Genomic DNA, 22,682 nt, shown 5'->3' with positions numbered 1-22,682 from the left:
AAAAGAAGCCAGTAAAGGACAACCACACTCTCTCTTTCTAGTTGTTGTCAGTATATTCACTGCAGCATTTTGGATCAGCTGAAGGCTTTTCAGGGATAGAAATTAATTCAGGGACGAATCTACTGTGGTGGCACAATCCATAGTTGCCACCATAGTTATGCATATGATTTGTTATGAGTGTTGTTTATTAAAATAAGCTAGCTACAATTAACAATGAATATAATTTCTAAATCTGAATGTATTGCATAGTGCTCCCCCACCACCACCATTAAAAAATGGTTCAGCCCTAAGCGTTGAAACGGCTTTATTTCTTGTCATTAGTAGCAATCAACACCATGGGCATTTAAGATTGATTGTTACACTCTGGAAATGGAGTGAAGGTCCATCCATCCATCTTCTTCCACTTATCCGGGGGCAGCAGCCTAAGCAGAAAAGCCCAGACCTCCCTCTCCTCAACCACCTCTTGTCCGAGAGAACATCAAGTTGTTCCCAGGCCAGCCAAGAGTTAATCTCTCCAGCGTGTCCTGGGTCTGGCCCAGGGCCCAGGAGGCATCTTTGTCAGATGCCCAAACCACCTCAACCGGTACCTTTTGATGTGGAAGAGTAGCGCCTCTACTCTGAACCCCTACTTCTGAACTCCTCACCCTATCTCTGAGGAAGAGGCTCGTTCCCACCGGGAACAAGTTCGACTTATTGCCGGCTATGCAGACCAAGCTCTTGGAACAGTTGTGTAGGGAGCAGCAGGCCAGACACCCCATACTCGCGAAGAACACCTTAGGGACACGGTCGAATGCCTTCTCCATGTCCACAAAACACATGTAACCTGGTTGGGCAAACTTCCATGCACCCTCAAGTATCGTCAACAGGGTAAAAAGCTGGCTTCACAACATCCAGAGCCTTCAGGAACTCAGGGCAAACCTCATCCACCCCAATTCTCAAATAGTTAAAATCTTATTTGTGAAGGAATTTATGAAATCGTTACTAGTTAAGGTTAAAGGAATGGTCGGCTCAACGGAGCTCTAACTTTCTGTCAGCCTGTCTACAGTGCTGAAGAGAAACCTAGGGTTGTTCTTACTTTCGTCAATCAGAGAGCTTTTCTATAGTGTGAGAGTTGTACCAGGGAGTCAAGAACTGACTTAGAAACTGACGGAGGACAATAAACAGCACATTTTACACAAGTTGCTTTTTTAAACTATTTTTTGGAAGCTGAAAAAAAATGTTTTATCAGGATCAAAGTTGTCAAAGTTAAGTTAAATAAGGGATATCAAATTCCAGTATGCAGTCTTGTTTATCTAAATACAATGTGAAAATGGCTTGAACTGATGAGGTGTGATCTCAATATTCACAGAAAGTGCTAATGTAAGATGAGAAAACTGGTATGTGTTATGTGTTACTCTAAATATACTGCTTTAATCACAACAAGTGGATTTATATTAAAAACAAAGAAATAAAACTTAACTATGACAAGTTCACAAAATGAGATGGAGCTCCTTTCTTACCGATGCAGTACAGTGAAAAACCCTTGAGTCACCGTTTGTTTCTATTCCATCCATCAGTTTTTTATCCGATTCAGGGCCTCTCACCCTACGACAGCTGGTGAGAGGCAGGGTACACTGTGGACAGGTCACCAACATGCAGACATGTTCCATGCAGCCTCCTTCTGCACCCTGCATATTCATCTAAGGTGAGTGCAAACAAGGAAGACAGTCCTGCTGCACTCCACCATCCAGATCATTACTGTGTCTTCCAGGTTTGAGGTGCTAGGGCCAGCAGCCACAGGTCCCGAGGAAACTCCGCGGTACCACCACAAGATTTCACACACGGCAGGTGACAGCTCTCATTACTGGTGACTCAAAAATTAGAAATGCCAAAACAAGCTCAGCATGACAAAGATTCTTGGGCAAGATACGGAATCCAGAGTTACTCCTGATACGTTCATCGTAGTATGAATGTGTGAATGTTAGACAGACAGAAAGATGTCTTTAAATGATGAATAAGACATGCTGTGTAAAGTGTTTTGAGTGCTCACGTAACGTAGAGAAGCATTATATAAGAAACACTCCCATTTACTGTCACCGCACACCTGTGTAGAACAACCTGAATCCACCTCCAGTGCTCCTGACCTTCCTTTCCACCTGCTCTCCTGTAGATATAGCTGCCTCCCCACTCTCACAGCCTCCTAACACACCCTCCCTCCCTCTTCGTTTGTCTTCAGGCAGCAGCAGAGTTGGCCGACCCTATGTGGAAAGCGCATTTTTGTAATAATGATTCGGCCAAGGTTTTTTGGAGGATCTCCTTCCCGATGTAACCTTTCCCGTTTCTGCAGGCCTGGGACCAGCGTGTGGCTCCCCGTGGCTGAGTCATTTCTTACTGTGGATTTATATCGTTATGTGTGTATGAAGGATATGCTGTAGATATTGTGCATGCTGCTGTTGCTGATGCTTCAAACGTGTAGTAAACAACAGAGCGACGGATGTGACGTATGAGAAAGGGGTGGGGCTGGCCTCACATGTGATTAGTGGGTGTGTGTTGTCTTTTCCTCTCATTCAGTGCGACGTTTTATTAAAGTTGTAAGATGGCGACGGTGCATCTGAGGATCGGGGATCTAGTGTGGTGAGTAACCTTTACACAAGGTTGAGTGCTCCGGTTCCTGTCTGCGGACCATAGAGCAGAGCTGCATTAGGACGCGTGGCAGTGATGTTTCTCCGTGGCGTAAACCAGGTGTAATCCTTGGCAAGTGTTTCCCGTGCTGGGTTAGTGGATAGCCGACCCAAACAAATCGCTAACCGAGCTGACTCAGCCTGCAGCCGACGTTAGCTGCTGGCTAGCAAACAAGCTACAGTAACGGTTTAAACCCAAACTAGGTAGGTGTTTTTCCCCACGCAAACTTGTCTTTGAAGATCATTTTATTCGCCGTCGTGTGTATGTGCAGACCTACGTTAAACGGACTCAGTGCCTCGGCTCGTGGAAATGTTGTGGTCTGTGACGATCTTTGCTAGCAGCAGAGCCTGAGCGGATGTCTGCGCTCGGCTTCCGTGTTACTGCGGGCGGGCGCATTTGCAAGTTTTTCGTAAAGGCTAGATTTCCACACATTTACGCATTTGTTTGTGGAGACCGTTACACCGGCACCACGGGAAGGGTGACAGACGATGCAGTTAGCAATCTGAGTGAAACCGGGGCGAACAAGTGCTGAGGAGACGAGGGCAGTGTGCGGAGGCTCGGGGACAAATCCCACCGAGCGCCGCGAGCTGGTCACGGGTACACGGGCACTGATCAATACAAGCCATCTCCGCAGTCTTCGAATCCTGCTGTTAGCAGTCAGACTGCGAGCTCAATGCTTGTCTTATGGTGCTTTTAGTACCGAATCAACACCGCTGGGGTTTGAGGCGGGCAGCTGATGCCACACAGACCTGGGAATGATCCGCGCTTGGCCCAGTTTTTCTTTATCTGACAGTTCATGTAGAGTCAGACTTTGGATGTCACTGATAATGTTAGCTGATGTATCGCGTTGCCAAAGCCACCAGCTCACTGTGGAACTGCTGAGCAGAGATATAAAGAACAGTGAGCCTGAGTGCTTCTCTGTGAAGATCACAGGCTCGGTGCTAACTCTGTGGTCTTATTTCAGGGGGAAGCTCGGTCGTTACCCACCATGGCCAGGAAAGGTAAGGAGCCACAGCTTGTCCACGCGTTTGTTAGATTAAGAAAATGATGCTAACGTTACACTGAACACTCTCGTTTCAGATAGTAAGCCCTCCCAAGGACCTGAAAAAGCCCAGGGGCAAGAAATGCCACTTTGTGAAGTTCTTTGGAACAGAGGACCAGTAAGTATGGATCATCGGCTTCCTGTTCTGGCTAACCATGCTGTGCCTTCTCCAGCTGATATGGGAGAGTTGTGTGTCTGCAGTGCCTGGATCAAAGTAGAACAGCTGAAGCCGTACCATGCCCACAAAGAAGAGATGATCAAGATAAATAAAGGAAAGCGCTTCCAGCAAGCTGTTGATGCAGTGGAGGACTTCTTAAAGAAAGCAAAGGGGAAAGAACAGGTGAGCCAGGACCTCTGACACCTAACACCGAGAAGATGCAGAAAAATCACAGTCTACTTAGATGTAACCCCCAATCACGTGACGACTGGAGTTTTCTGTTGGAGGTTTTAAGTTCATAGCAAGCAGCACCACAGTAATTTGCCTAATTATAACTGAGCTTTTTGCTCAGTGTCTTTATTCACATAGACTGTCTACAAACAGTTGTGGTGTGTTTGTTTTTCTTTGTTTTTTTTCCTTTCTTAATCAAAAACGTTAAAAGGCAGTCGTGTGCTGGGATTGGTCAGAGAAGTGACAGTGAGTCTGTGGCCACGTCTCCCCAGGACCCACACCTGTGGTGCTGCATGCTCTGAGCTTTTTGTAAAACTCAGTTTGTATGTGGAAATCTTCACATGCTGATGATGACGATGGGGCCTAGTAACCACACTAAAACAACACGAGCTGCACCGGCAGGTGTGCTGTTTACAAGCATAAACCTGTAGCTACAGAGTGCAATGGTCACACAGTGAAAGTGGAGGTGGTCCCGCCTCTTTACCCAGGTTTATGGAGATGAATCAGTCTGTTAGAAACGGTGCTCCTCTGGATATCCAGTCTGCCTGCCATTCTCACCCTCGCGTACAGTGTTGCACATCAAACGTGACATCACGTCGACTGGCTCAAGCAGTTCTTTGGGATTCCCGCTAGCTTTTTCCAAGAGAAGGTTTTAGCAGTGATACAGGAAAGATGCTAGAAACATATTTTCTTTTACTCGACCTGAGCTCACCGTCTCAACAGCTCCGACTCTTTGCTCGTCGCGGTGTGTAACAGACTTTTTGTTTAAAACTGCTGGCTGCGTGCGCTTAATGTTGGGAACGTTTCTAATCAAAGTGTTGGAGTTACTCCTAGATTAGTTTGCTCACTGACCTCGTCACCAACACAATTTAAAATGTGTCCAGTGCAGCCAATCACAGAGACCGTCTTCCTGTCGAGTTCGTTCAGTCTGTTGGTGTCAGCAGCTGTGATACTGCTCGCACAGCAGAGCACACACTCCCTCTGCCTGTGGAAGCAGAGCCTGCTCGTCCTCTTCGCATACAGCCTCTGTGTTGGTCTGCCGGTTCAGCCTGTTGATGATGTGGATGCCCAGGTTCTTGGACTTCTCCACCACATCAACATCCCACGGGTGGTGTATCCTTCCTCTTCCCTTTGAAGTCAGTCAGCATCTCTTTTGTCTTATCCACATTCAGAAGGAGATTCCTCCCATAGTCCAGCACTAGTACATCCAACCACTGCAGCTTTGTCACAGCGTGTCTGTAGGTGGCATGACCCAGAGCTGTACTGAGAGTCTGAGGTGTACACAATGAACAGCTGTCAGTAATCCACGGGTCGTAGGACTGTTCAGGACCGACATTTGCTGAAGCTTCTCCCCTGAGAAATCAAAGGTGATCATCAGCATGTAGATGGGAGTGCACTCTGTGGGTTATGTATGATTACATCATTTCCTCTGACATTTGTTTTAGTGTCTTTGTGAGCAAAGACTAGTCTCTACATCACCTTCATCACATGAGATGTGAGGGTAGCTGGATGACGTTTGGACGCGTGTGGCTTGTAAATGCCCATGACACTGTACAGCAGGTCTACGGCTCTTTTGTCTACAGCTGAAATGTTGTTGTCAGGTTGCTAATGTTTCATTTGGTGACATGTGATTAATGTTGCTGTTAATAACCATAAAGCATTAGACTGCCATGTTAGCAGGGGTGCTTCTGTGGCGTGTGTGTAATGTCACATGCTCCCACTGCATGGCTGCTGAGTGTAGACGTATGTTATGGGCATGTTAAGTCAAGCAGGCGTTCTCCAGTGTAAATGGAACAGAGGTTGGTTTCCTCATAGATTCAAATCTAAACAGTGTTTGAAACTCAAAACTGAAGGGCTGCAGAACATAATGCTGTTCTCATGATTTCCTTTTTCAGTATAACAAATAGCAACATGGAACACGTATGGAGAAAAATTAGCCTCAGTGGTTACAGCACGAGCCACATGCAGTGAGTTGTGTGTAACTTTTGAGCACGTGCTTCGCTCCACACACATACGAAGCAATCTGACCACACGTAAAACTATATGCTGATCATTTATGCACAGTTTAGGAAGTTCAGCTTCACAAATGGGATGCTTTTGTCTTTCTGTGCATCCAGCTGTGTACTGCATGCAACGTTCCTCTCCATCACTTACAAAACCTTAAATACGTGCACCAGTTGCCTGATGCGCACAGGTCACATGCCTGCGTGAGCTTCATGCTTCCAGCTTCACACAGATCCACAAATGTAAGCTGTGTTCTTGTCCCAGTTCCAAGCTTCTTCTGAAGCTTGCGTTTAGTTACCTATTTGGATCGATTCGCCACAGATCGCCATGACTCGACTCGACTGGTTTTCTGTTACAATCCAGTACTACTAACTACTAACGGCGAAATTGATATGTGACACGAATGCCACAAAAAAGGTGGACGTCGTTGTTGTTGTTGTGTTTGTTACCAGTTACAGACACCACATTCAGTCTATTGTGTATTTTGAATATAGATAAAGATATTTGATTCAAATCTTACCGTTATCTAATAACAGCAGGCTAACACTAATATTAGCTTAATGACTAACCCTGAACGTGTTAGCATGTAGCAGCAGCTTATTTAAACCATATGCTAACCTTCACAGGGTACTGTGTGGTGTCTGTAACCATAAATCTGTCCTTTGGTCATTCTGTTCGTTTAGAAGAAGCCCAGATGTCCCAGTTTTACACTGGGACTTGAATGCAGCTTACATTTGTGAATGTGTGTGTCTCCCCATGCTGGCATGTGATCTGTGCATAACAGGCAGTTGGTGCACTCGAGAGAAATGTTGCATGTAGCAGACATTTGTATGCACAGAAAGAGTTTTGAATGAGGAAACTGTCCGAACCTGAACTGAGTACGTGATCAGTGTGTACACGTTTATATGGTAGATGCTGTTTGGAGCTGTGACAGTCTCAGCTTCCACACAACACATGGATCCACGTGGTGTGGTGCAGAGGGGGGTTCATGGTGGATGAGGTTAGGGCTGCAGCTGTGGATTGTTTTAGTAATCGAGTAATCTGTCCACGATTCCATCGATAAATCAAGTAATCCGATAAGAAATACTTTTGTCTTATTAATGAGCAAAAATAAAGAAAAGAAAAATTGTCTTAAAAGCAGAAATACTCGAGACACTTGATGTCCTGGGTGAGGTCGATTTGTTGTGTTCATGTTTGAGTTTATTGTGTGTGTTCAAGTCTGTAAGCCTCTAACGTGGTGGCTGCAGTGAAGAAAAGCAAGCGTATGCTTGGACACACAGTTTGTGCTGAACACAGATCTTATAATGGTGCATGTGTTAATTAATGTTAATAATAATTCAGTGGCTCAGAGTTTTACTGGCCCATGCACATTTTTATTGGCTTGTGAAAAATATGAATAAAAGTTAATGGACACAGCATTTTATATTATTTCACTTTAAGTCTGAAAAATGTTTTCTTGGCTGTGTAACACAAACAGCCGTGGACGGAGCAGCTGCAGAGTTTGTTGATCAGGTGCTTGGATGAAGGACTCCCGCTAGCTCTTTCCAGCTGTTTTGGAAAACACGTTTTCTTTTGGCTCCGCCTCTTTGCATTGAAGCAGATTCCGGCTCCACGTTGAACTGTCCCAGTGTCACCATCACTGCTGCTGTTGCGTCTGCGTGGGCTCGTTGTTGGCAGACTCTATTCGTTCGCTGCTACCAACTATGTTTCTATTGCACGTCTGTTTGTCGTGGCAAATGTGTACTAACGGTTCCATGGTGACAGTGATGAGAGCCGCATGTTAAACGAAGCATCGAGTCGAATTTTTCATTATCGATTTACAGAATCACTCGATGAGCGGTTGCAGCCTTGTTTGTAACTATTTTGAGGCAGATTTCTCTCCATGAACTTAAAGCACGTCTCATCACTTTTCTCATGAAATATGAATAAACACTTCAGTTTGGCAGCTCAGTGACACTGTGTGTGTTTTTGAAAGAACTCAGATGGCAAAGGAGACTCAAAAGGAAAGAAGACGCCCAACAAGCCCCTAAAAATTCTGGATGAGGATGATGAGGACCTCAGTGCCCTAAAGGACCCCTCTGAGAAGGTGAGTTCAGACGCTAACAGGTCAACACCACTGAGAAGTGGAGAAAACTCTGTTTTATTGTAAATGTTAAAAACAGTTCCCTTCCAGTCAGTGCTCGTCTTTTTTCTCCAGCACAAAGTATCAGAATGAAACCTGCTTGGACTGTTTGCTGGAATATTATTATAAAAATACACCTGAGTTACATTTTGTAACAACAGAAACAAACTGTGTGGAGGACTAGAGAGTAAAAGTGAACCACATCCAGCTTCCATTGCTTTTCACAATTGACTATGTGCACGAGAAAATGCTAACTTCCTGGTTTGAGGCCGGATGTGGGGTTGCACATTTCCGGTTGGCTTTACTTTGCGGTAAATCGCTACTGCGAAGATATACTCCAAAATCATGTCCAAAACTTGAAAACGGAAAGATTGCGTTAAGTTCCAAAGAGCAGAAGGTGGGAACACTCACCACTGTTGTGTCACAAAAAGATCTAATGATAGATTTTGACGTTTAACCACTTAAGCCCCACGCCTCTGGTACCGGGGCAAAAGGAGGAGATCACGTTAATCGGTTATAACGCTGGTTGAGAAATATAAGTCCAGACATGTGTGGTATCCACAGAAACCTCTTAATCTCAGCTAAAATGTCATATAAACCATTTCTACAACCACCAAACACACCGAAAATAAGCCGCGATTAAACGAGCAGTTACGTGAATGCGCAGAAGTCCGCTAAACAAACAAAACCGAACCAGAAATTCTTCAGACTTCATGTAAGTAACCGGTTAAAGATAGGCTGGTTAGCTCCCAGAGCTATCACTGACTCCACACACCAAGTTTCACCACAATCAGACCAAAATTCACTGAATTAGCCGCAAAAGAAGACCACAAAAACACACAGCGGCGCAAATGCGCTAATTGGTTTACCGTCCCGATTATTTTCGCCGGTAGCCGGTAACCACGTGATTGACGTTTAAAGAGTTTAGATCGATCGGTTGTTTGCATCACTCAACACAAGCAGAACTGCATCACTGCAGCATAAGACACATCGTCCACATTCAGAAGCACATCTCTGTATAGTGACTAGAGATGGACCGATCCGATATTACGTATCGGTATCGGTCCGATACTGACCTAAATTACTGGATCGGATATCGGCGAAAAATAAAAAATGTAATCCGATCCATTAAATATCAAAAAAGCATCGCACAAAACTTGCAACACGGCGTAACTCGGCTCATAACCGTAGCACGTCGGAGCAGTGTGCATCACGTGATAGAGCGGCTGTGTGTATTTGTAGCCTCGCTACCAAACCAGCATTTCATCTCCGAGGAAGTTATCCCAGAGAGAAGTAAAGCAAGTGTGTAAGTTCATCTCTGAATGTTTGTATGTAATTGTAAAGCGTTCCCACGTTAAGCTTAACAACCAATATATGGAGTGACTGCCTCTCTCTCTCCCTCTCCTGCTGCTACTTCAATCGTGAAACTGATCAATGATCAGCTGATCGGCTTTTCTGTCGCGAGTCCGTCTCTCTTCTTTGTTTTTGGCCCACTTTGCACCAGAAAGAGGAAACCAGCGGCTGAACAACAGCAGCACGTTTAAGCTTGATAAGCTGTTGTTAGAATGTATTTAATATTACTTTCTACACCAGGATCCTTTTCTACGTAGCTGACGGCTGGTAACTGTGCAGGGGCGGATCTAGCAAAGTGTAGCCAGGGGGATATAGGGCATGAACAGGGAAAAGGGGCACAAAGACATACTTTTCTTTCTTATTCTCATTTAAAATGTCTCGCTTTTAATAAATAATTATCTGAATCTTACACCCAAAGTTTTAATCTGATGTAAAATGTATAGAAGTCCATTACTATATATAGTAACTGTTAAGTCTAATATACCCTAGTAAGCTATAGTACTTTTTCCTTTGGGAAGGTACCATCTGTGAATTCTGCAATTCTGTTGAAGAAAGATGTTGAATCTATTTAATTATTCTTGAAAAATAATTTATTTCTGTGCATTTTTTTTCACCCTGCATCAAATTAAAGTTGATTACATCGATTAAGCATCATGAGGTGGAGGGTGGGGGGTGGTTCCCTTTTTTTTTTGCTGGGAGTTTGCAACCCTATTAGTTAGGTTGCTTAATATTTCTGCTAAGTACTCTTTAAAATACCAGAATAGGGAGGATGGAGCAGGTTTAAGTTTATTAGATTGATCAGTTTTGCTGAAATATAAAATATTTTGGGTGCAGTGTATTTTTTACATACAGGTATAACAGAATAGCTTTAGTGTTGTTGTTTATTTAAACTTGAGTATGAACTTATACAAAATGCAGCAAGATATTAAAAAAAAACAGTTTTATTGATTAAAAAACACACAATATCGGATTCATATCGGTATCGGCAGATATCCAAATTTATGATATCGGTATCGGTATCGGACATAAAAAAGTGGTATCGTGCCATCTCTAATAGTGACTGGTCTTATTCTTTAAACAGGCAAATGTTCAGCATTCAAACTACAGATGAACAACAGTCACAGATGTTTCCCGTTGTCCACACCTACACAGCATGTTAACACACCGTGAAAAAAGCCACACAAAAAATGAACGATTGCTGGTGAGGGTTTCTATACATTAGTATGTATGAAGGGTATGTTGTGACTTACCTTCTAAATTAAAAAGTGCAGTACTGGATGTCCACGATGTCCACGCATCAAAAAAATAAAATTGGCTACTTGACTTCACCTATCGCTGGTTATTTTTAGAACATAACACCCGCAATAAACGAGGGACAGCTGACAAATATAACATTTGAATCCCTTTTCTCCTTTGCTCTGAGGCGTGGGGGCAAAATATCAACAAGTCCATGAACATCATTTACAGTTATATTGGGTAAATGACCAAGACATCTATAGAAATGTAAATCGACGCTTAATTCATTCATTTGCTTAACTTCTTTTGGACATTAAACAGGGCGTGAATAGGACACCGGAAACAAAGCTCCACACAGGATTTTCCGCACCGGAACTAGCATATGCTATCGTGCACATAGTCAATTCATCTGTTGTTTCCTGTTAAGAATGTGTGACGGTTCAAACAAACAAACTTAAAATAATCCAGTTGAGTCTCCTGCACATGATAGAGACACAGCGCCCCCTGCAGCAGACACTGACCTCTGCAGATTTCCCACTGATTTAAAGGTGAATATGTGTCTTTTTTCCTCCTTAAGGACTTAGCTGACTCTGACCCCGAGCCGTCCACTGTTGAGAGGCTGGGGGCTGGACCGGGCTCAGGATTCAAATGGGAAAGCAGCGTAGGTGAACGCCCCCCTCCCACCAAGCCTTGTCTTGACTTCTACCTGACCTTAATCTTTGGCTTTAATTCACCAGCAACTGCAGACCTTTCCCTTCTGACCTGTTTGCCGCTCTCTGTAGACTGCTCACATTGTTTGGTGCTGTGATCTTGAAATGGTCAGCAACCCTGCATGCAGGGCTCAGTGCCACATGGAGTTTTGGTTAGGGCTGGGATTCGGTTTCTAGGACTGATTCGATTAATTTATGACTTAGAAATATTATATTTCTGATCATTAATCAGCACTGACATCACAGCAGATGCCTTTGTGTCAAAGTAACTGAGGATAAAACAGAGAAACATGAAGCAGATCTTTTTTTACAGCAGATAACCTTAAAAATATTCTGCAGTAGAACAAAAACTGAAGAAAACCATGAATCAGCATCTGAACATGACCTGATGCTGCTGAAGTGAAGCAGAGCAAAGTTACAGAGGTTTGATTACAGACACAGCTGAGAGTTTTGGCAGAATTTGTAAAAGTTTACATTTCTTCAGTATTGAACAGCAGAGATGAGGCTTTCTTGTCCAAAGTCATTTTTGAAGAAAAGGAAAAGCCGCGGCCGACAGCGCTGTACACAGCGGTAGACTGGTGCGTCATAAGAAAGCAAATAATGCAGAAAACAGAGATTTGAGATGGGAAACTGTTCTTGAAGTACACAGAGAGACAGAGCTGTGCAGGAAGGGAGATTTTATTGTGGTGGAAGCTAAACAGCCAAAGTCAGAGTGAATTCATGACGATGTTTATCAAACATGAAGTTTGATCTTTTTTTGCTGCTGGTTCAGTGAATTTTGGTCAGAGTGATGAAACCTGCAGCATCAGAATCTGTGAGGCTTTCAACAGCCGACATGTCTGCATACGTGCTGTCGGGTGATCGATCCACGCTCTGTGTTTACATCTTTGAGCAGAATCCGTGTTCCTGCACTCATTTACTGTTTTAGCTGTTTGGTGGTGGTGAAATAGTTTTCTGAGCTTAAACCTGAGATTCTGGCAAAATACATTTTATATTTAAAAATTGATTTAGGATTTAATGAATCGATGTCGCTTTATTCAAGCTAAAATCGATTTGGATCAGGAAAATCGATGTTTTAGTTTAGTTGGCTGCCTGCTTCCTAACCCTGACAGAAGGATTAGGAGGCAGGCAGCCTCTGTGACGTAATGAGGACCGAGCTGCTTCTCGGGGATGGTCATGTGACCGCGCTGAATGAAATGCCCTTTAACAGGTTTGTATGTGTACGTATGGAAACAGCTCACCCACCAAACAAATGCAGACAGTAACAGTTTTTAATTTGTCAGTAAACATTTGGGTGGGTGAAGGTGTCCAAACGTTAGCCTGCTGCTGCACGTTATAGCTAATTATTGTCCCAGGAAGCAGTTCAAGCCCTCATGCCAGCTGCTCCTCAGGCTCTGATGGCTGGTTCATCCCATTTCCTTGTTTTAGTTTTCGGTCTATGCAAAACATCCATTTCCTCTTTGGTCTTTGTCCGTCGTGTTAGGCAGAAATAACTGCATGTTTCTTCAGTGATGTAAAGCTAGTTCAATCAGTTTCTGGCTAAAATGAACCAGTCTTACTGTAACTGGGCCTTTGCAAATGTCACTGGTTTGTACTTGCATAGAGAATGACGGTGGACTTGTGGGTTTCTTATCAGAAATGATAAGTATCAGAGTTCAATCAGCACTGTCTAACACACATTTTCATGTTAACGTTGTGCCCTGTTTTGTAACTACAGTATGCTAACGTTCACAGGCAGGAGAGATGCATCGTCCTCTCGTAATTAACCAAAGCTATGAGTGCCAGCTAGCTTTACGCTACATGCAGCATGCAGCACTTGTTTCAGATCTTATATTTCTTTCATTTCAGATCGTGTGTGTGTGTTTTCTTTTTACTCCTTTAACAAGCCGTACCAAGGGCCACCTTAAAAGCAGGGCCACCTTAAAAAGCAGGGCCACGTGTATGTTTGCATCACAGATCCGCTGACAGCTGCCTCCATAATAACAATTACAGCACTGTGCAAAAGTCTCGAGCCACCCTTTATTTCTTTATCTTTTACTACAGAGGAGCCAGACTAAAAGGCTGATGAGGTTTTGTTGTCACCCTGTCGGGTGTGCAACGGGCACTCCCAGGTTTGTGAATGTGATAACTCTGAAACGAAGCAATGTAGGATTTTGAAATTCATACCACAGTTACATCTACTGAGATGCTGAGGGCTACCATTGGCTGCTGCCACTGTTTTAATTTTATTTTCTTTCTTTTTTCTTTTTGTAAGTAGTCCATAGTAACAGTTGTCCAGCTTTCTGGAAGTCTTTCAAACTGGTTCTTTGGACATTGGCTGCTTTTTCACTCGACAGGCCACTTGGCACTGAGCAAAGGATCAGTCAAGTATAAATAATGAATTTGTATCTTCTGAAAAGAATTTCTGCTCTAACTAAATGATTCCCAAAGAGCTGTTGACTGAAAACTTGGAGCGTGTTGGAATGGTGTGAGCAGTGTGTACCTGGCTACAACATCTTACTATTCATCACTGATTGAAGAAAATAAGAACAACCCCAGGTTTCTCTTCAGCACTGTAGCCAGGCTGACAAACAGTCAGAGCTCTACTGAGCCAACAATCCCTTTAACGTTAACCAGTAATGACTTCATGAACTTCTTCACAAATAAAATTTTAATCATTAGAGAAAAAATTACCAATAATCATCCCACAGATGTAATATTATCTACAGCTACTTTTAGTACCATCGATGTTAAGTTAGACTCTTTTTCTCCAATTGATCTTTCTGAGTTAACTTCAATAATTACTTCCTCCAAACCATCAACGTGTCTTTTAGACCCCATTCCTACAAAACTGCTCAAAGAAGTCCTGCCATTAATTAATGCTTCGATCTCTAATAATCGGCTATGTACCACAGGCCTTCAAGCTGGCTGTAGTTAAACCTTTACTTAAAAAGCATCTCTAGACCCAAAAGTAGAATGGGAGGCAGAGCCTTCAGTTTTCAGGCCCCTCTTCTGTGGAACCAGCTTCCAGTTTGGATTCGGGAGACAGACACTATCTCTACTTTCAAGATTAGGCTTCAAACTTTCCTTTTTGCTAAAGCATATAGTTAGGGCTGGACCAGGTGACCCTGAATCCTCCCTTAGTTATGCTGCAATTGGCATAGACTGCTGGGGGATTCCCATGATGCACTGGGTGTTTCTTCTTCAGTCACCTTTCTCACTTCCTGTGTTTCCACACACCTCTCTGCATTGAATCATATCTGTTATTAATCTCTGTCTCTCTTCCACAGCATGTCTTTATCCTGTTTTCCTTCTCTCACCCCAACCGGTCGCAGCAGATGGCCCCGCCCCTCCCTGAGCCTGGTTCTGTCGGAGGTTTCTTCCTGTTAAAAGGGAGTTTTTCCTTCCCACTGTCGCCAAAGTGCTTGCTCATAGGGGGTCACATGATTGTTGGGGTTCTCTCTGTCGACCTTACAGTATAACGCACCATGAGGCGATTGTTGTTGTCATTTAGTGCTGTATAAATAAAATTGAATTGAACCAAATATTCTCTTTCAAGCTCATTAGAGTAGCACAAACTTCCATACTGTACTTCCATGTCTGTTTACAGCTGTTACACCTACGTCTCATTTTCCTAGCAAAATAAAATGAAGGAAATGAGGAGTGGCTCAAGACTTGTTGCTGCTTCCCTAATTAAGCCCGAAATTCATAAAATCCTGAAACTGGTGCTCTGCCAGAGAGCATCTCTAAAATGTGTGTGTGTGTGTGTGTGTGTGTGTGTGAGAGAGAGAGAGAGAGAGAAAGGGCGAGCGTGAGAGGCTGCAGGTGAGATCATTACAGGCAGTGGGTGGAGGCCAATGTGGCTGTGGGAAGATGGCATGATGCAAACACCACCGTGCCTGCTGTGGGTCTGCCTTAATGTGCTGTGTGTTGATGTTTACCTCAAATGATTTCTTTTAAAACATTGTAGAGTAACAGACTGCCAACATTAGCTTTTAATCAGATTGCTGCAGGAGCTTTAGAACATGATTGAGTGGCTCTAACACTGTAACCTGTCAGATCACTGCACGTCTGTATGAACACTCATCCACTGCACTCTGATTGTGTTGTAGCCTGTGAAGGATGATCCACATTTTCACCACTTTCTGCTCAGCCAGTCTGAAAAGGTAAGCAGAAACATGTGGTCAGAGGTTTCCATATGCTCAGCATAGGCATGAATGTCAGGGTCATTTAAGTTTCTAATGGTTTTTTACAACAACAGACAAATTGGTGCGCAAGTTTCTATTTATTTAGAATGTTCTGTAATTCCCACACACATACCTGCACCAGTACTTGGTTAGATGCTCTGGGAGCCATCAGCACTCAGGAGTTCAGTTAAATTGGTTGCTTTGGTTTCTTGGCATGGACCAGTGTTTAATACGTCTGAGGTTGGGCCTTTGGGAAGGACATTAGGCTGCCTTATGCATTTCAAAACCAGTTTGGGATCAGTGTCATGCTGTCTTCCTCCTTTTTTATTCCATTCATTCTGTGCAGTGTGCCAGTATCGATGCTGCCTCCACCGTGTTTGGCACAGTGTGCTTCATTTTGAAGGCCTTAGCTCTTTGTCTCATCTGGCCATTAAAGTCATTTGGCTTGTCCATGTGTGCAAGCATGATCTTAGCTTGAAGGTGTCAGTTTTGGTTCAGGGGCTTCTGTCCATGGTGATGTAAGACTGGCTCCACTGTTGTAGGCATTAACATGAAGTTAGTGGGGCATGATCTCAGCTGGAGAAGAGTTGTTTTTAAGATCTCCAACACTTCACATCTGATGAAATTCAATATTTGGTGTAAGACTTGTTACAGTGACATTCAGTCTGTTTCACTGACACAACATTGTTTCTTATTGCAACAACCACCAGTTAGTCTGCAGCACGAACTCAGTCACTTCTACATTAACGTGTTTTCAAGAACATGTCTATGTCTAAGTTGGTCCTCTGCTAATTAAATTAATTACATGAATGATGTAAAAATGATGAAGTGTGTTTATAAAGCATAATAACAGCTGGTGACACTGTTAGAGTTCTGTACCATGATATCGTATGATGTTCCCAGTTCTATAAGGAATGTGATGCAGATCATCTCCTCAGTGTCATTTTTAGACACATCTGTCCACTTTGCTGCTTTATCACTAACTGATTATCGATTGGTTTGATATGGAAAAAACAAACAAACAAAAAACCCCAACTCATTTTAAATATAAGTTGCATCGTTTTTACTTTGTCACCTCTGTGCCCACAGCCAGCTTCGTCAATGGAGCCCATTAGCAAACGCCTGAAGATCATTGAAGAGGTAAAAACAATAATGTAGGCTGCTTTGATTTGCTTGAAATGATTGTGTTCATTAGCAGGAGCAGAGACTTGTATGCATGCACAGTGCATACCAGGCAAAGGGAGATGGGATTTTTTTATTTGTTTGGTTCCTGTGAGCATGATTTCTAAAAATTTGCCTCTGATTGTGCAGGTCACAGGGTCAACATCTATCCAAGCAGCAGACAGCACAGCGATCAACGGCAGCATCACACCCACAGATAAACGGTATGGCACATCCTCATCGCAGGGTTACACAACACTGTTGCTAAATTGATCAGAGGGCTCACAGGACTCGTTTTCTTGTTTTGGTCTGTATGTTCTCGGCTTCTGCTCTTCAGAATAGGCTTCCTGGGTCTGGGGCTGATGGGTAGCGGCATTGTTTCCAACCTGCTGAAAATGGGTCATATTGTCACAGTGTGGAACCGCACTGCAGAAAAGGTACACACTCATCATCACCCATTGGCTGCTGTCTCTAAGACAACCACATTTAAGTATTTAAGTGCCCAACATGGATATAGTTGGTTTGTTTAAAAGGTGTGTGTGGGTGTGGGTGTGGGTGTGGCTTACTGCTGATTCCTCCCTGCTATGTTTCAGTGTGACCTGTTCATCCAGGAGGGGGCACGGTTAGGCCGCACTCCTGCAGAAGTGGCCTCCATGTGTGACATCACCTTCTCCTGTGTGTCTGACCCTAAGGCTGCCAGAGACGTGAGTGCACTGCACTGCAGTACATGGCATGTTCAACACCAGTCTGCAAATAACAAGCTGATGACAGAATAAACATGAAGAAAAATCAAATGGATCAGTGATTTCATGCATTGTGTTTATGTGCACAGAGATTTCCACTCAGAGTGGGTGGGTGGGGATTGTCAGGAGTGAGTGGGCGGGGCCATAAATGAACAGAAAGGTGCTCTGATTTTTGCAAGTTGAGTCACTGGTGACGAGCTGGCGCCAGCTTGTGTTTCACTGTAAGGAACATGGGTGTGAACATGGCTCTTTGATGGATGTGACAAAGTTGTTCATTTAACAGTTTGTTGATATTTATTTAACTCCAAATCACACCAACAGTTATCCTGTGAGGTAAAGACACTAATATAGAGACAATCCAACAATCACATGGTTCTATATTCACGTTCTGTCTTTTATAAAGTTGGTGTTGGGACCCAGTGGAGTTCTACAAGGAATCAGACCGGGCAAATGCTACGTAGAGATGTCTACAGTCGATCCAGAGACCATCACTGAGCTCTCACAGGTAAACACCAGCATCCAGTAAATAAAAATGATTTTAAAACTCTGATGTCTCATGCTCCCTTCATCTCGGTTAGAAATACCTACAGTAGGAACAGCTGAGTGTATCAGTAGTATCAATAAATTCTTATTCAGTATTTGAATGTCAGGTGATCACGTCACGGGGCGGCCGCTTCCTGGAAGCTCCGGTGGCAGGAAGCCAGCAGCTGTCCAACGACGGGATGCTGGTCATCCTGGCAGCTGGCGACAGGACGGTCTACGAGGACTGCAGCAGCTGCTTCCAGGCCATGGGCAAGACCTCGTTCTTTCTGGGTACGGAAAGATCAGCGTTCAGTACACTCAGCAAGGCCCATTCAGACGGATGACGTGTTGGGCACATGCAGCAAAAGGAACTTGAGAGTTATTTGTGTGCTTTTGCCCATCAGTCTGCACTAGCCCATATAGACAAGATGAAAACATGAAAACTGCTCTTTTATTATTAATCTGGGGCTGTCTTCCACAGCGCATCTCTCTCCCCTCACCCCAACCCGTCGCCCCTCCCTCAGCCTGCTTCTGTGGGAGGTCTCTTTCTTTCCACTGTTGCCAAAGTGCTTGCTCATAGGGGGTCATATGATGGTTGGGATCTCCTGTTTTATTGTCAGGCTTTTACTTTAGCACCTTGAGGACAACAGTTGTTGTGATTTGGTGCTATGTAAATAAAAATTGTAGTGAATCATTGTAGCGTGCGGTGTAGCCAGTGCAGACTGATGGCACAGAGGATTTGGGCCAGATTACAAGTGTGTGTGTGTGTGTGTGTGTGTGTGTAAAAATACAATTTAAAACAATGTTGATGCTTGTATGTGTGTGTTTTTTAAGGTGAGGCAGGGAATGCTGCAAGGATGATGCTAATCCTCAACATGGTTCAAGGCAGCTTCATGGCCACTATTGCAGAGGGGCTAACATTGGCACAGGCCACGGGCCAATCACAGCAGACCTTCCTGGACATCCTGTGCCAGGGTCAGATGGCTAGCACCTTTGTGGACCAGAAATGCCAGAGTAAGTCAACACAGAGTGCTCACTTTGACTTGTTTCCATAGGGCAGTGGTTTCACCTAACAGTCAAAGATCTATGGTTGAACTGGGGAACGTGCCAAATCGAGCCTGCGGCTTATTTTTCTTCTTCTTTTTTTTAGTCTTAACTGGGACAAAAACAAGTTCCATGACTATCATGAGGTCCTACTCTAACCAAGCTTATAATGACCTCCTTCCTGCCCCTTGCAGATATTTTACAGGGCAATTTTAAACCAGACTACTATTTGAAACACATTCAGAAGGACCTAAGGCTAGCCATCTCCATGGGCGACATGGCCAACCATCCAACCCCGATGGCAGCAGCTGCCAACGAGGTACAGCTCTCATATTTTTCTCCTCTAAATTTCTGTAATTCTTTATTCTAAAACTTTTCTTTATGGAAATGAAGTGTTTCCTGCTCATGCTGCTTGTCCTTTAGCATATATGCCTCGGGGCAGTAGAACAGTGTTGTCTCTGTTGTCCAGCCGTTGTTTTCTGTTTTGCAGGTTTACAAGCGGGCCAAGGCACTGGACCAGTCGGACAATGACATTTCAGCAGTTTACAGAGCCTACATTCACTAGAGCGAGGTGTGGCCTGGCCTGTGGACCCTCCTTTTCTCCCTTGTCATTAAAGGTTTTTTGTTTTTAATTTGAAACTTCTGTTATTTTATTTTTCACCCCAGTGCCAGCCGTGTTACCTGCCCACAATTCCGGACTGTAATTCCGTGTTTTAGAGGCAACATTAAGCATTGCACTGACTGTACTGTGGGAATTTTATGCTGTAAGAGTGCTTGGAACGAGGCTGAACTACTGCATTGCTGCAGTTTGCCGTCAGAGGGGCACTTTGCCTGGTTCCTGACATCGTTGTTATAAAACAGTATGAGTAATGCTGGGCGCTACTGTGAAGCTAAACAAATTGCCATGTGGATTCAGAGCCCTAAAATATTTTAGTTTTTTCCCTTTTTGTTTAATTATCTGTGTGATCTCTGCTCCAGAAATCCATGAGAGTAAGCAACAGAACATGCCACTGCATTGCCTTAATATTGTAACCCCTCGGGTCCTTCGATAATACACGTATTTATTTATGCCTCTTTTAAGGTCTTCTTTGTGCAGTTGGCTTCTTCCCGTGTGTAACCACATCATTTAGGCTTTTCCATTAGTGTGATTTTGTTTGAAACAAGTGGAGGACAAAGCTGCAGATGTGCCGAGGCCTTAAAATGCAGATGTTTCTCCTCATGGTTTGAGATTTCCACTTTTGAAACGCTTCGACCTTTCTCTTGGAAGACTTTGTGTTTTTCCTCTTTAAATATCTTTAACTTCTTCTTTAACTGAAGTTCAAAACTGGGCCTCCAGAGTCACTCCATGACTCCAGGACAGCGGCTCAGTGTTGAATCATTATTAGACGCTAGCGTTAGAATTAAGGCCAGAGTGACACTTAAACTGTAGGCCCTCGACTTTAGTCAAAGCAGACTAACACACAGGTCGTTTCAGACACAATTTGTTACATGACCGTGTTCACCCAGTCTGAGTCTCAATGCTTGATATTGATTCGGTCGGCTGGCCTCAATAAAAATACGAGCAAACAAAGTGGGCGGAGGTTTGACTGCAGAGTAAAGGTCATCACAGGCTGGCACTGCTCTCAGTAGACACAACACTGATCAGTGAGGTTTGTGACCCAGCTTGTGACAGATGATCATTAAAATGAAATCCCAAAGAGATGGTGGAGGTCTCAGTTATAGTAGTTTATCTACAATATGTTACTGGGTGTTTCATGTTCAGATCTTGCTGTGTGTGTTGTGTGTGTTGGCCCTGAGAGGCTCCTGCCACCCAGATAAAGACCATTAGTGAGATGTTGAGGGAACAACACGGCCCAACACTGCTGTATGAATTCAGTCTCAGGCCCCATGGGCCAGGCTTTGACTTCCCAACATGATATGAAGCCAACACCCTGGTGTCTGCACAGGGCTTAGTGATTTTAGTCTTTACTGGTACCCATGACGACCTCTGCTGTGTAGCATCAAACGTACCTGCGATCGATAAGACGGTGTATACAAGTACAGATGTGGCACAGTGGTGAGGGTTTCTTCTTCTCTGCTTCAAACTCAAAGATGTGATATATCTTCTCAGACTGGCAGGACATGGGCACCGGTCAACCAAGGGGATTATTCTGATACTTCTGGTGTCGGTGGTGTCGTGTTTGAAGCCGTTAGTCCAAGTTTATTCTGTTCCATATGGTCAGGAAGTGCTGAGGCAGGCCTACAGACATGTGAGGGGTCATCTTTATTTTCAGATTGAAATTGAAACCAAATGGCTTTTGAAAACGTGCGTCTGCACCACCAGGTTGGTCTACTGTATCTAATCCAGTACGACATGAAGAAGCCAAAACGGGCCGATCACCCACCGGTGACTCTTCATGGTTTTATCATCTGAAGCTCTACACGTTTGTTGAAACGTAGTTACCAAGCGATCTGTGAGAAGCATTTTGTTAGCCAAGGTTAAGTTTTTAATTTTGGTTTGTCAGACACACTCTAGACTTCAAAGAGCTGTTTTTAGAAGATGTAAATAGCACATTAGGATAAGTAGGGTTCCTTTTCTATCTGCGGTAATCAGGATTAATGAAGAAGCTACTTTTGGTTTTGACTCTACAGAGCGAATGTCTAACATCTGTGTCTTAATACTGTAGATTGCTCAGTTCAAATGTAAATGGTTTATAAATATATGGCTTATATAATCTGGCTTATTGTGATGAAATAATGACTGGGATCCCATTGATGCAAGGTGGGAGGAACTTTGGGGCTATTTATGATTTTGTGTACATGTGGAAATATCAAGACTTTTGTGCTGTTTAATAAATCCTAAACTCCTAATTGCTGACGTGTACGTGCGCACTGACTGTTTGTCTTCTGCTAGTAATAGCACACTGTTCATTTGAATATGCTGCTCAGGTGTACGATGCTTTGAGCAGTCTGAGGCCAGAGCTACTGTTTACGGCCAGTGTGACATCGCTGGATGGCAGGGTAACACACCATGTCACACAGACCCTCTCAGACTGGTTTGATGAACCTGGCACTAAGTTCACTGTACTCACATGGCATCCAATCATCAGACCTCAGCCCAAAGGAGCACCTTAAAACTAGGTTTGTATTGGGAGGTTCTGGGGTTTCAGTTGGGATGCCCTAAAGACATCTGTTAGCTGAAACAGTTGGACACTCAGTGTTCCTGGAATGACTGCAGAACCTGAAGTAGTTGGAGTCTTAATCCCTAAGAATAGCTGTGTCAATCAAAAGTAGTCAGATTTTACTGAGAATGACTATTACAAAGTAGTTGGGCTCTTAGTTCCTGAAGAATGACTACTGGTATCTGAAGCCGTTGGGGTCTTGGTTTGGAGGAACGACTGCTGCTAAGTGAGTGCGAGTGCTCTGAGTAAAAGTATTGCAAATATCCTGATGTGTTATGGAAAGTGTGAAAGAGTGATTTTGAGTGTTCTGGCTGAAGTCATTGCAAATGTCAGGGTGCAAAAGTGAGACGCAGAATAAGAAAGGGAACT

The 22,682-nt window shown here is 43.7% G+C and overlaps 1 protein-coding gene across 5 annotated transcripts; it reads left to right on the top strand.

Moving 5' to 3' along the window:
• The first annotated feature begins 2,220 nt into the window (after positions 1-2,220).
• Positions 2,221-22,006, top strand: glyr1 (glyoxylate reductase 1 homolog (Arabidopsis)). 5 transcript variants are annotated; one of them, XM_039611149.1, is made up of 17 exons: positions 2,221-2,390; positions 2,551-2,613; positions 3,626-3,662; positions 3,742-3,821; positions 3,905-4,043; positions 8,071-8,181; positions 11,384-11,467; positions 15,608-15,661; positions 16,772-16,822; positions 16,994-17,067; positions 17,181-17,280; positions 17,437-17,547; positions 17,990-18,091; positions 18,237-18,399; positions 18,943-19,122; positions 19,347-19,471; positions 19,643-19,784. In XM_039611149.1, the coding sequence occupies exons 2-17, from the start codon at positions 2,576-2,578 to the stop codon at positions 19,715-19,717; spliced, it is 1,524 nt and encodes a 507-aa protein (XP_039467083.1). In that variant the 5' UTR covers positions 2,221-2,390; positions 2,551-2,575; the 3' UTR covers positions 19,718-19,784. The 5 variants fall into 5 exon arrangements, with proteins under 5 accessions (XP_039467083.1, XP_039467085.1, XP_039467084.1 ...); XM_039611150.1 differs by lacking the exon at positions 2,221-2,390 and having other exon boundaries at positions 2,455-2,613; positions 19,643-22,006; XM_039611151.1 differs by lacking the exons at positions 2,221-2,390; positions 15,608-15,661 and having other exon boundaries at positions 2,454-2,613.
• Positions 22,007-22,682: the final 676 nt, after the last annotated feature.

Source organism: Oreochromis aureus, linkage group 4, assembly GCF_013358895.1.
Source record: "Oreochromis aureus strain Israel breed Guangdong linkage group 4, ZZ_aureus, whole genome shotgun sequence".
Classification (NCBI taxonomy): domain Eukaryota; kingdom Metazoa; phylum Chordata; class Actinopteri; order Cichliformes; family Cichlidae; genus Oreochromis; species Oreochromis aureus.
This window is presented reverse-complemented; position numbering and strand designations above follow the sequence as displayed.

Excerpts from the sequence above, each read along its gene's own strand:
- glyr1 (XM_039611150.1), top strand. The coding sequence starts at position 2,576 with ATGGCGACGGTGCATCTGAGGATCGGGGATCTAGTGTG. Across the intron at positions 2,614-3,625 it reads AGGATCGGGGATCTAGTGTG|GGGGAAGCTCGGTCGTTACC; the intron begins GTGAGTAACCTT and ends GTCTTATTTCAG. Across the intron at positions 18,400-18,942 it reads CAAGACCTCGTTCTTTCTGG|GTGAGGCAGGGAATGCTGCA; the intron begins GTACGGAAAGAT and ends GTGTTTTTTAAG.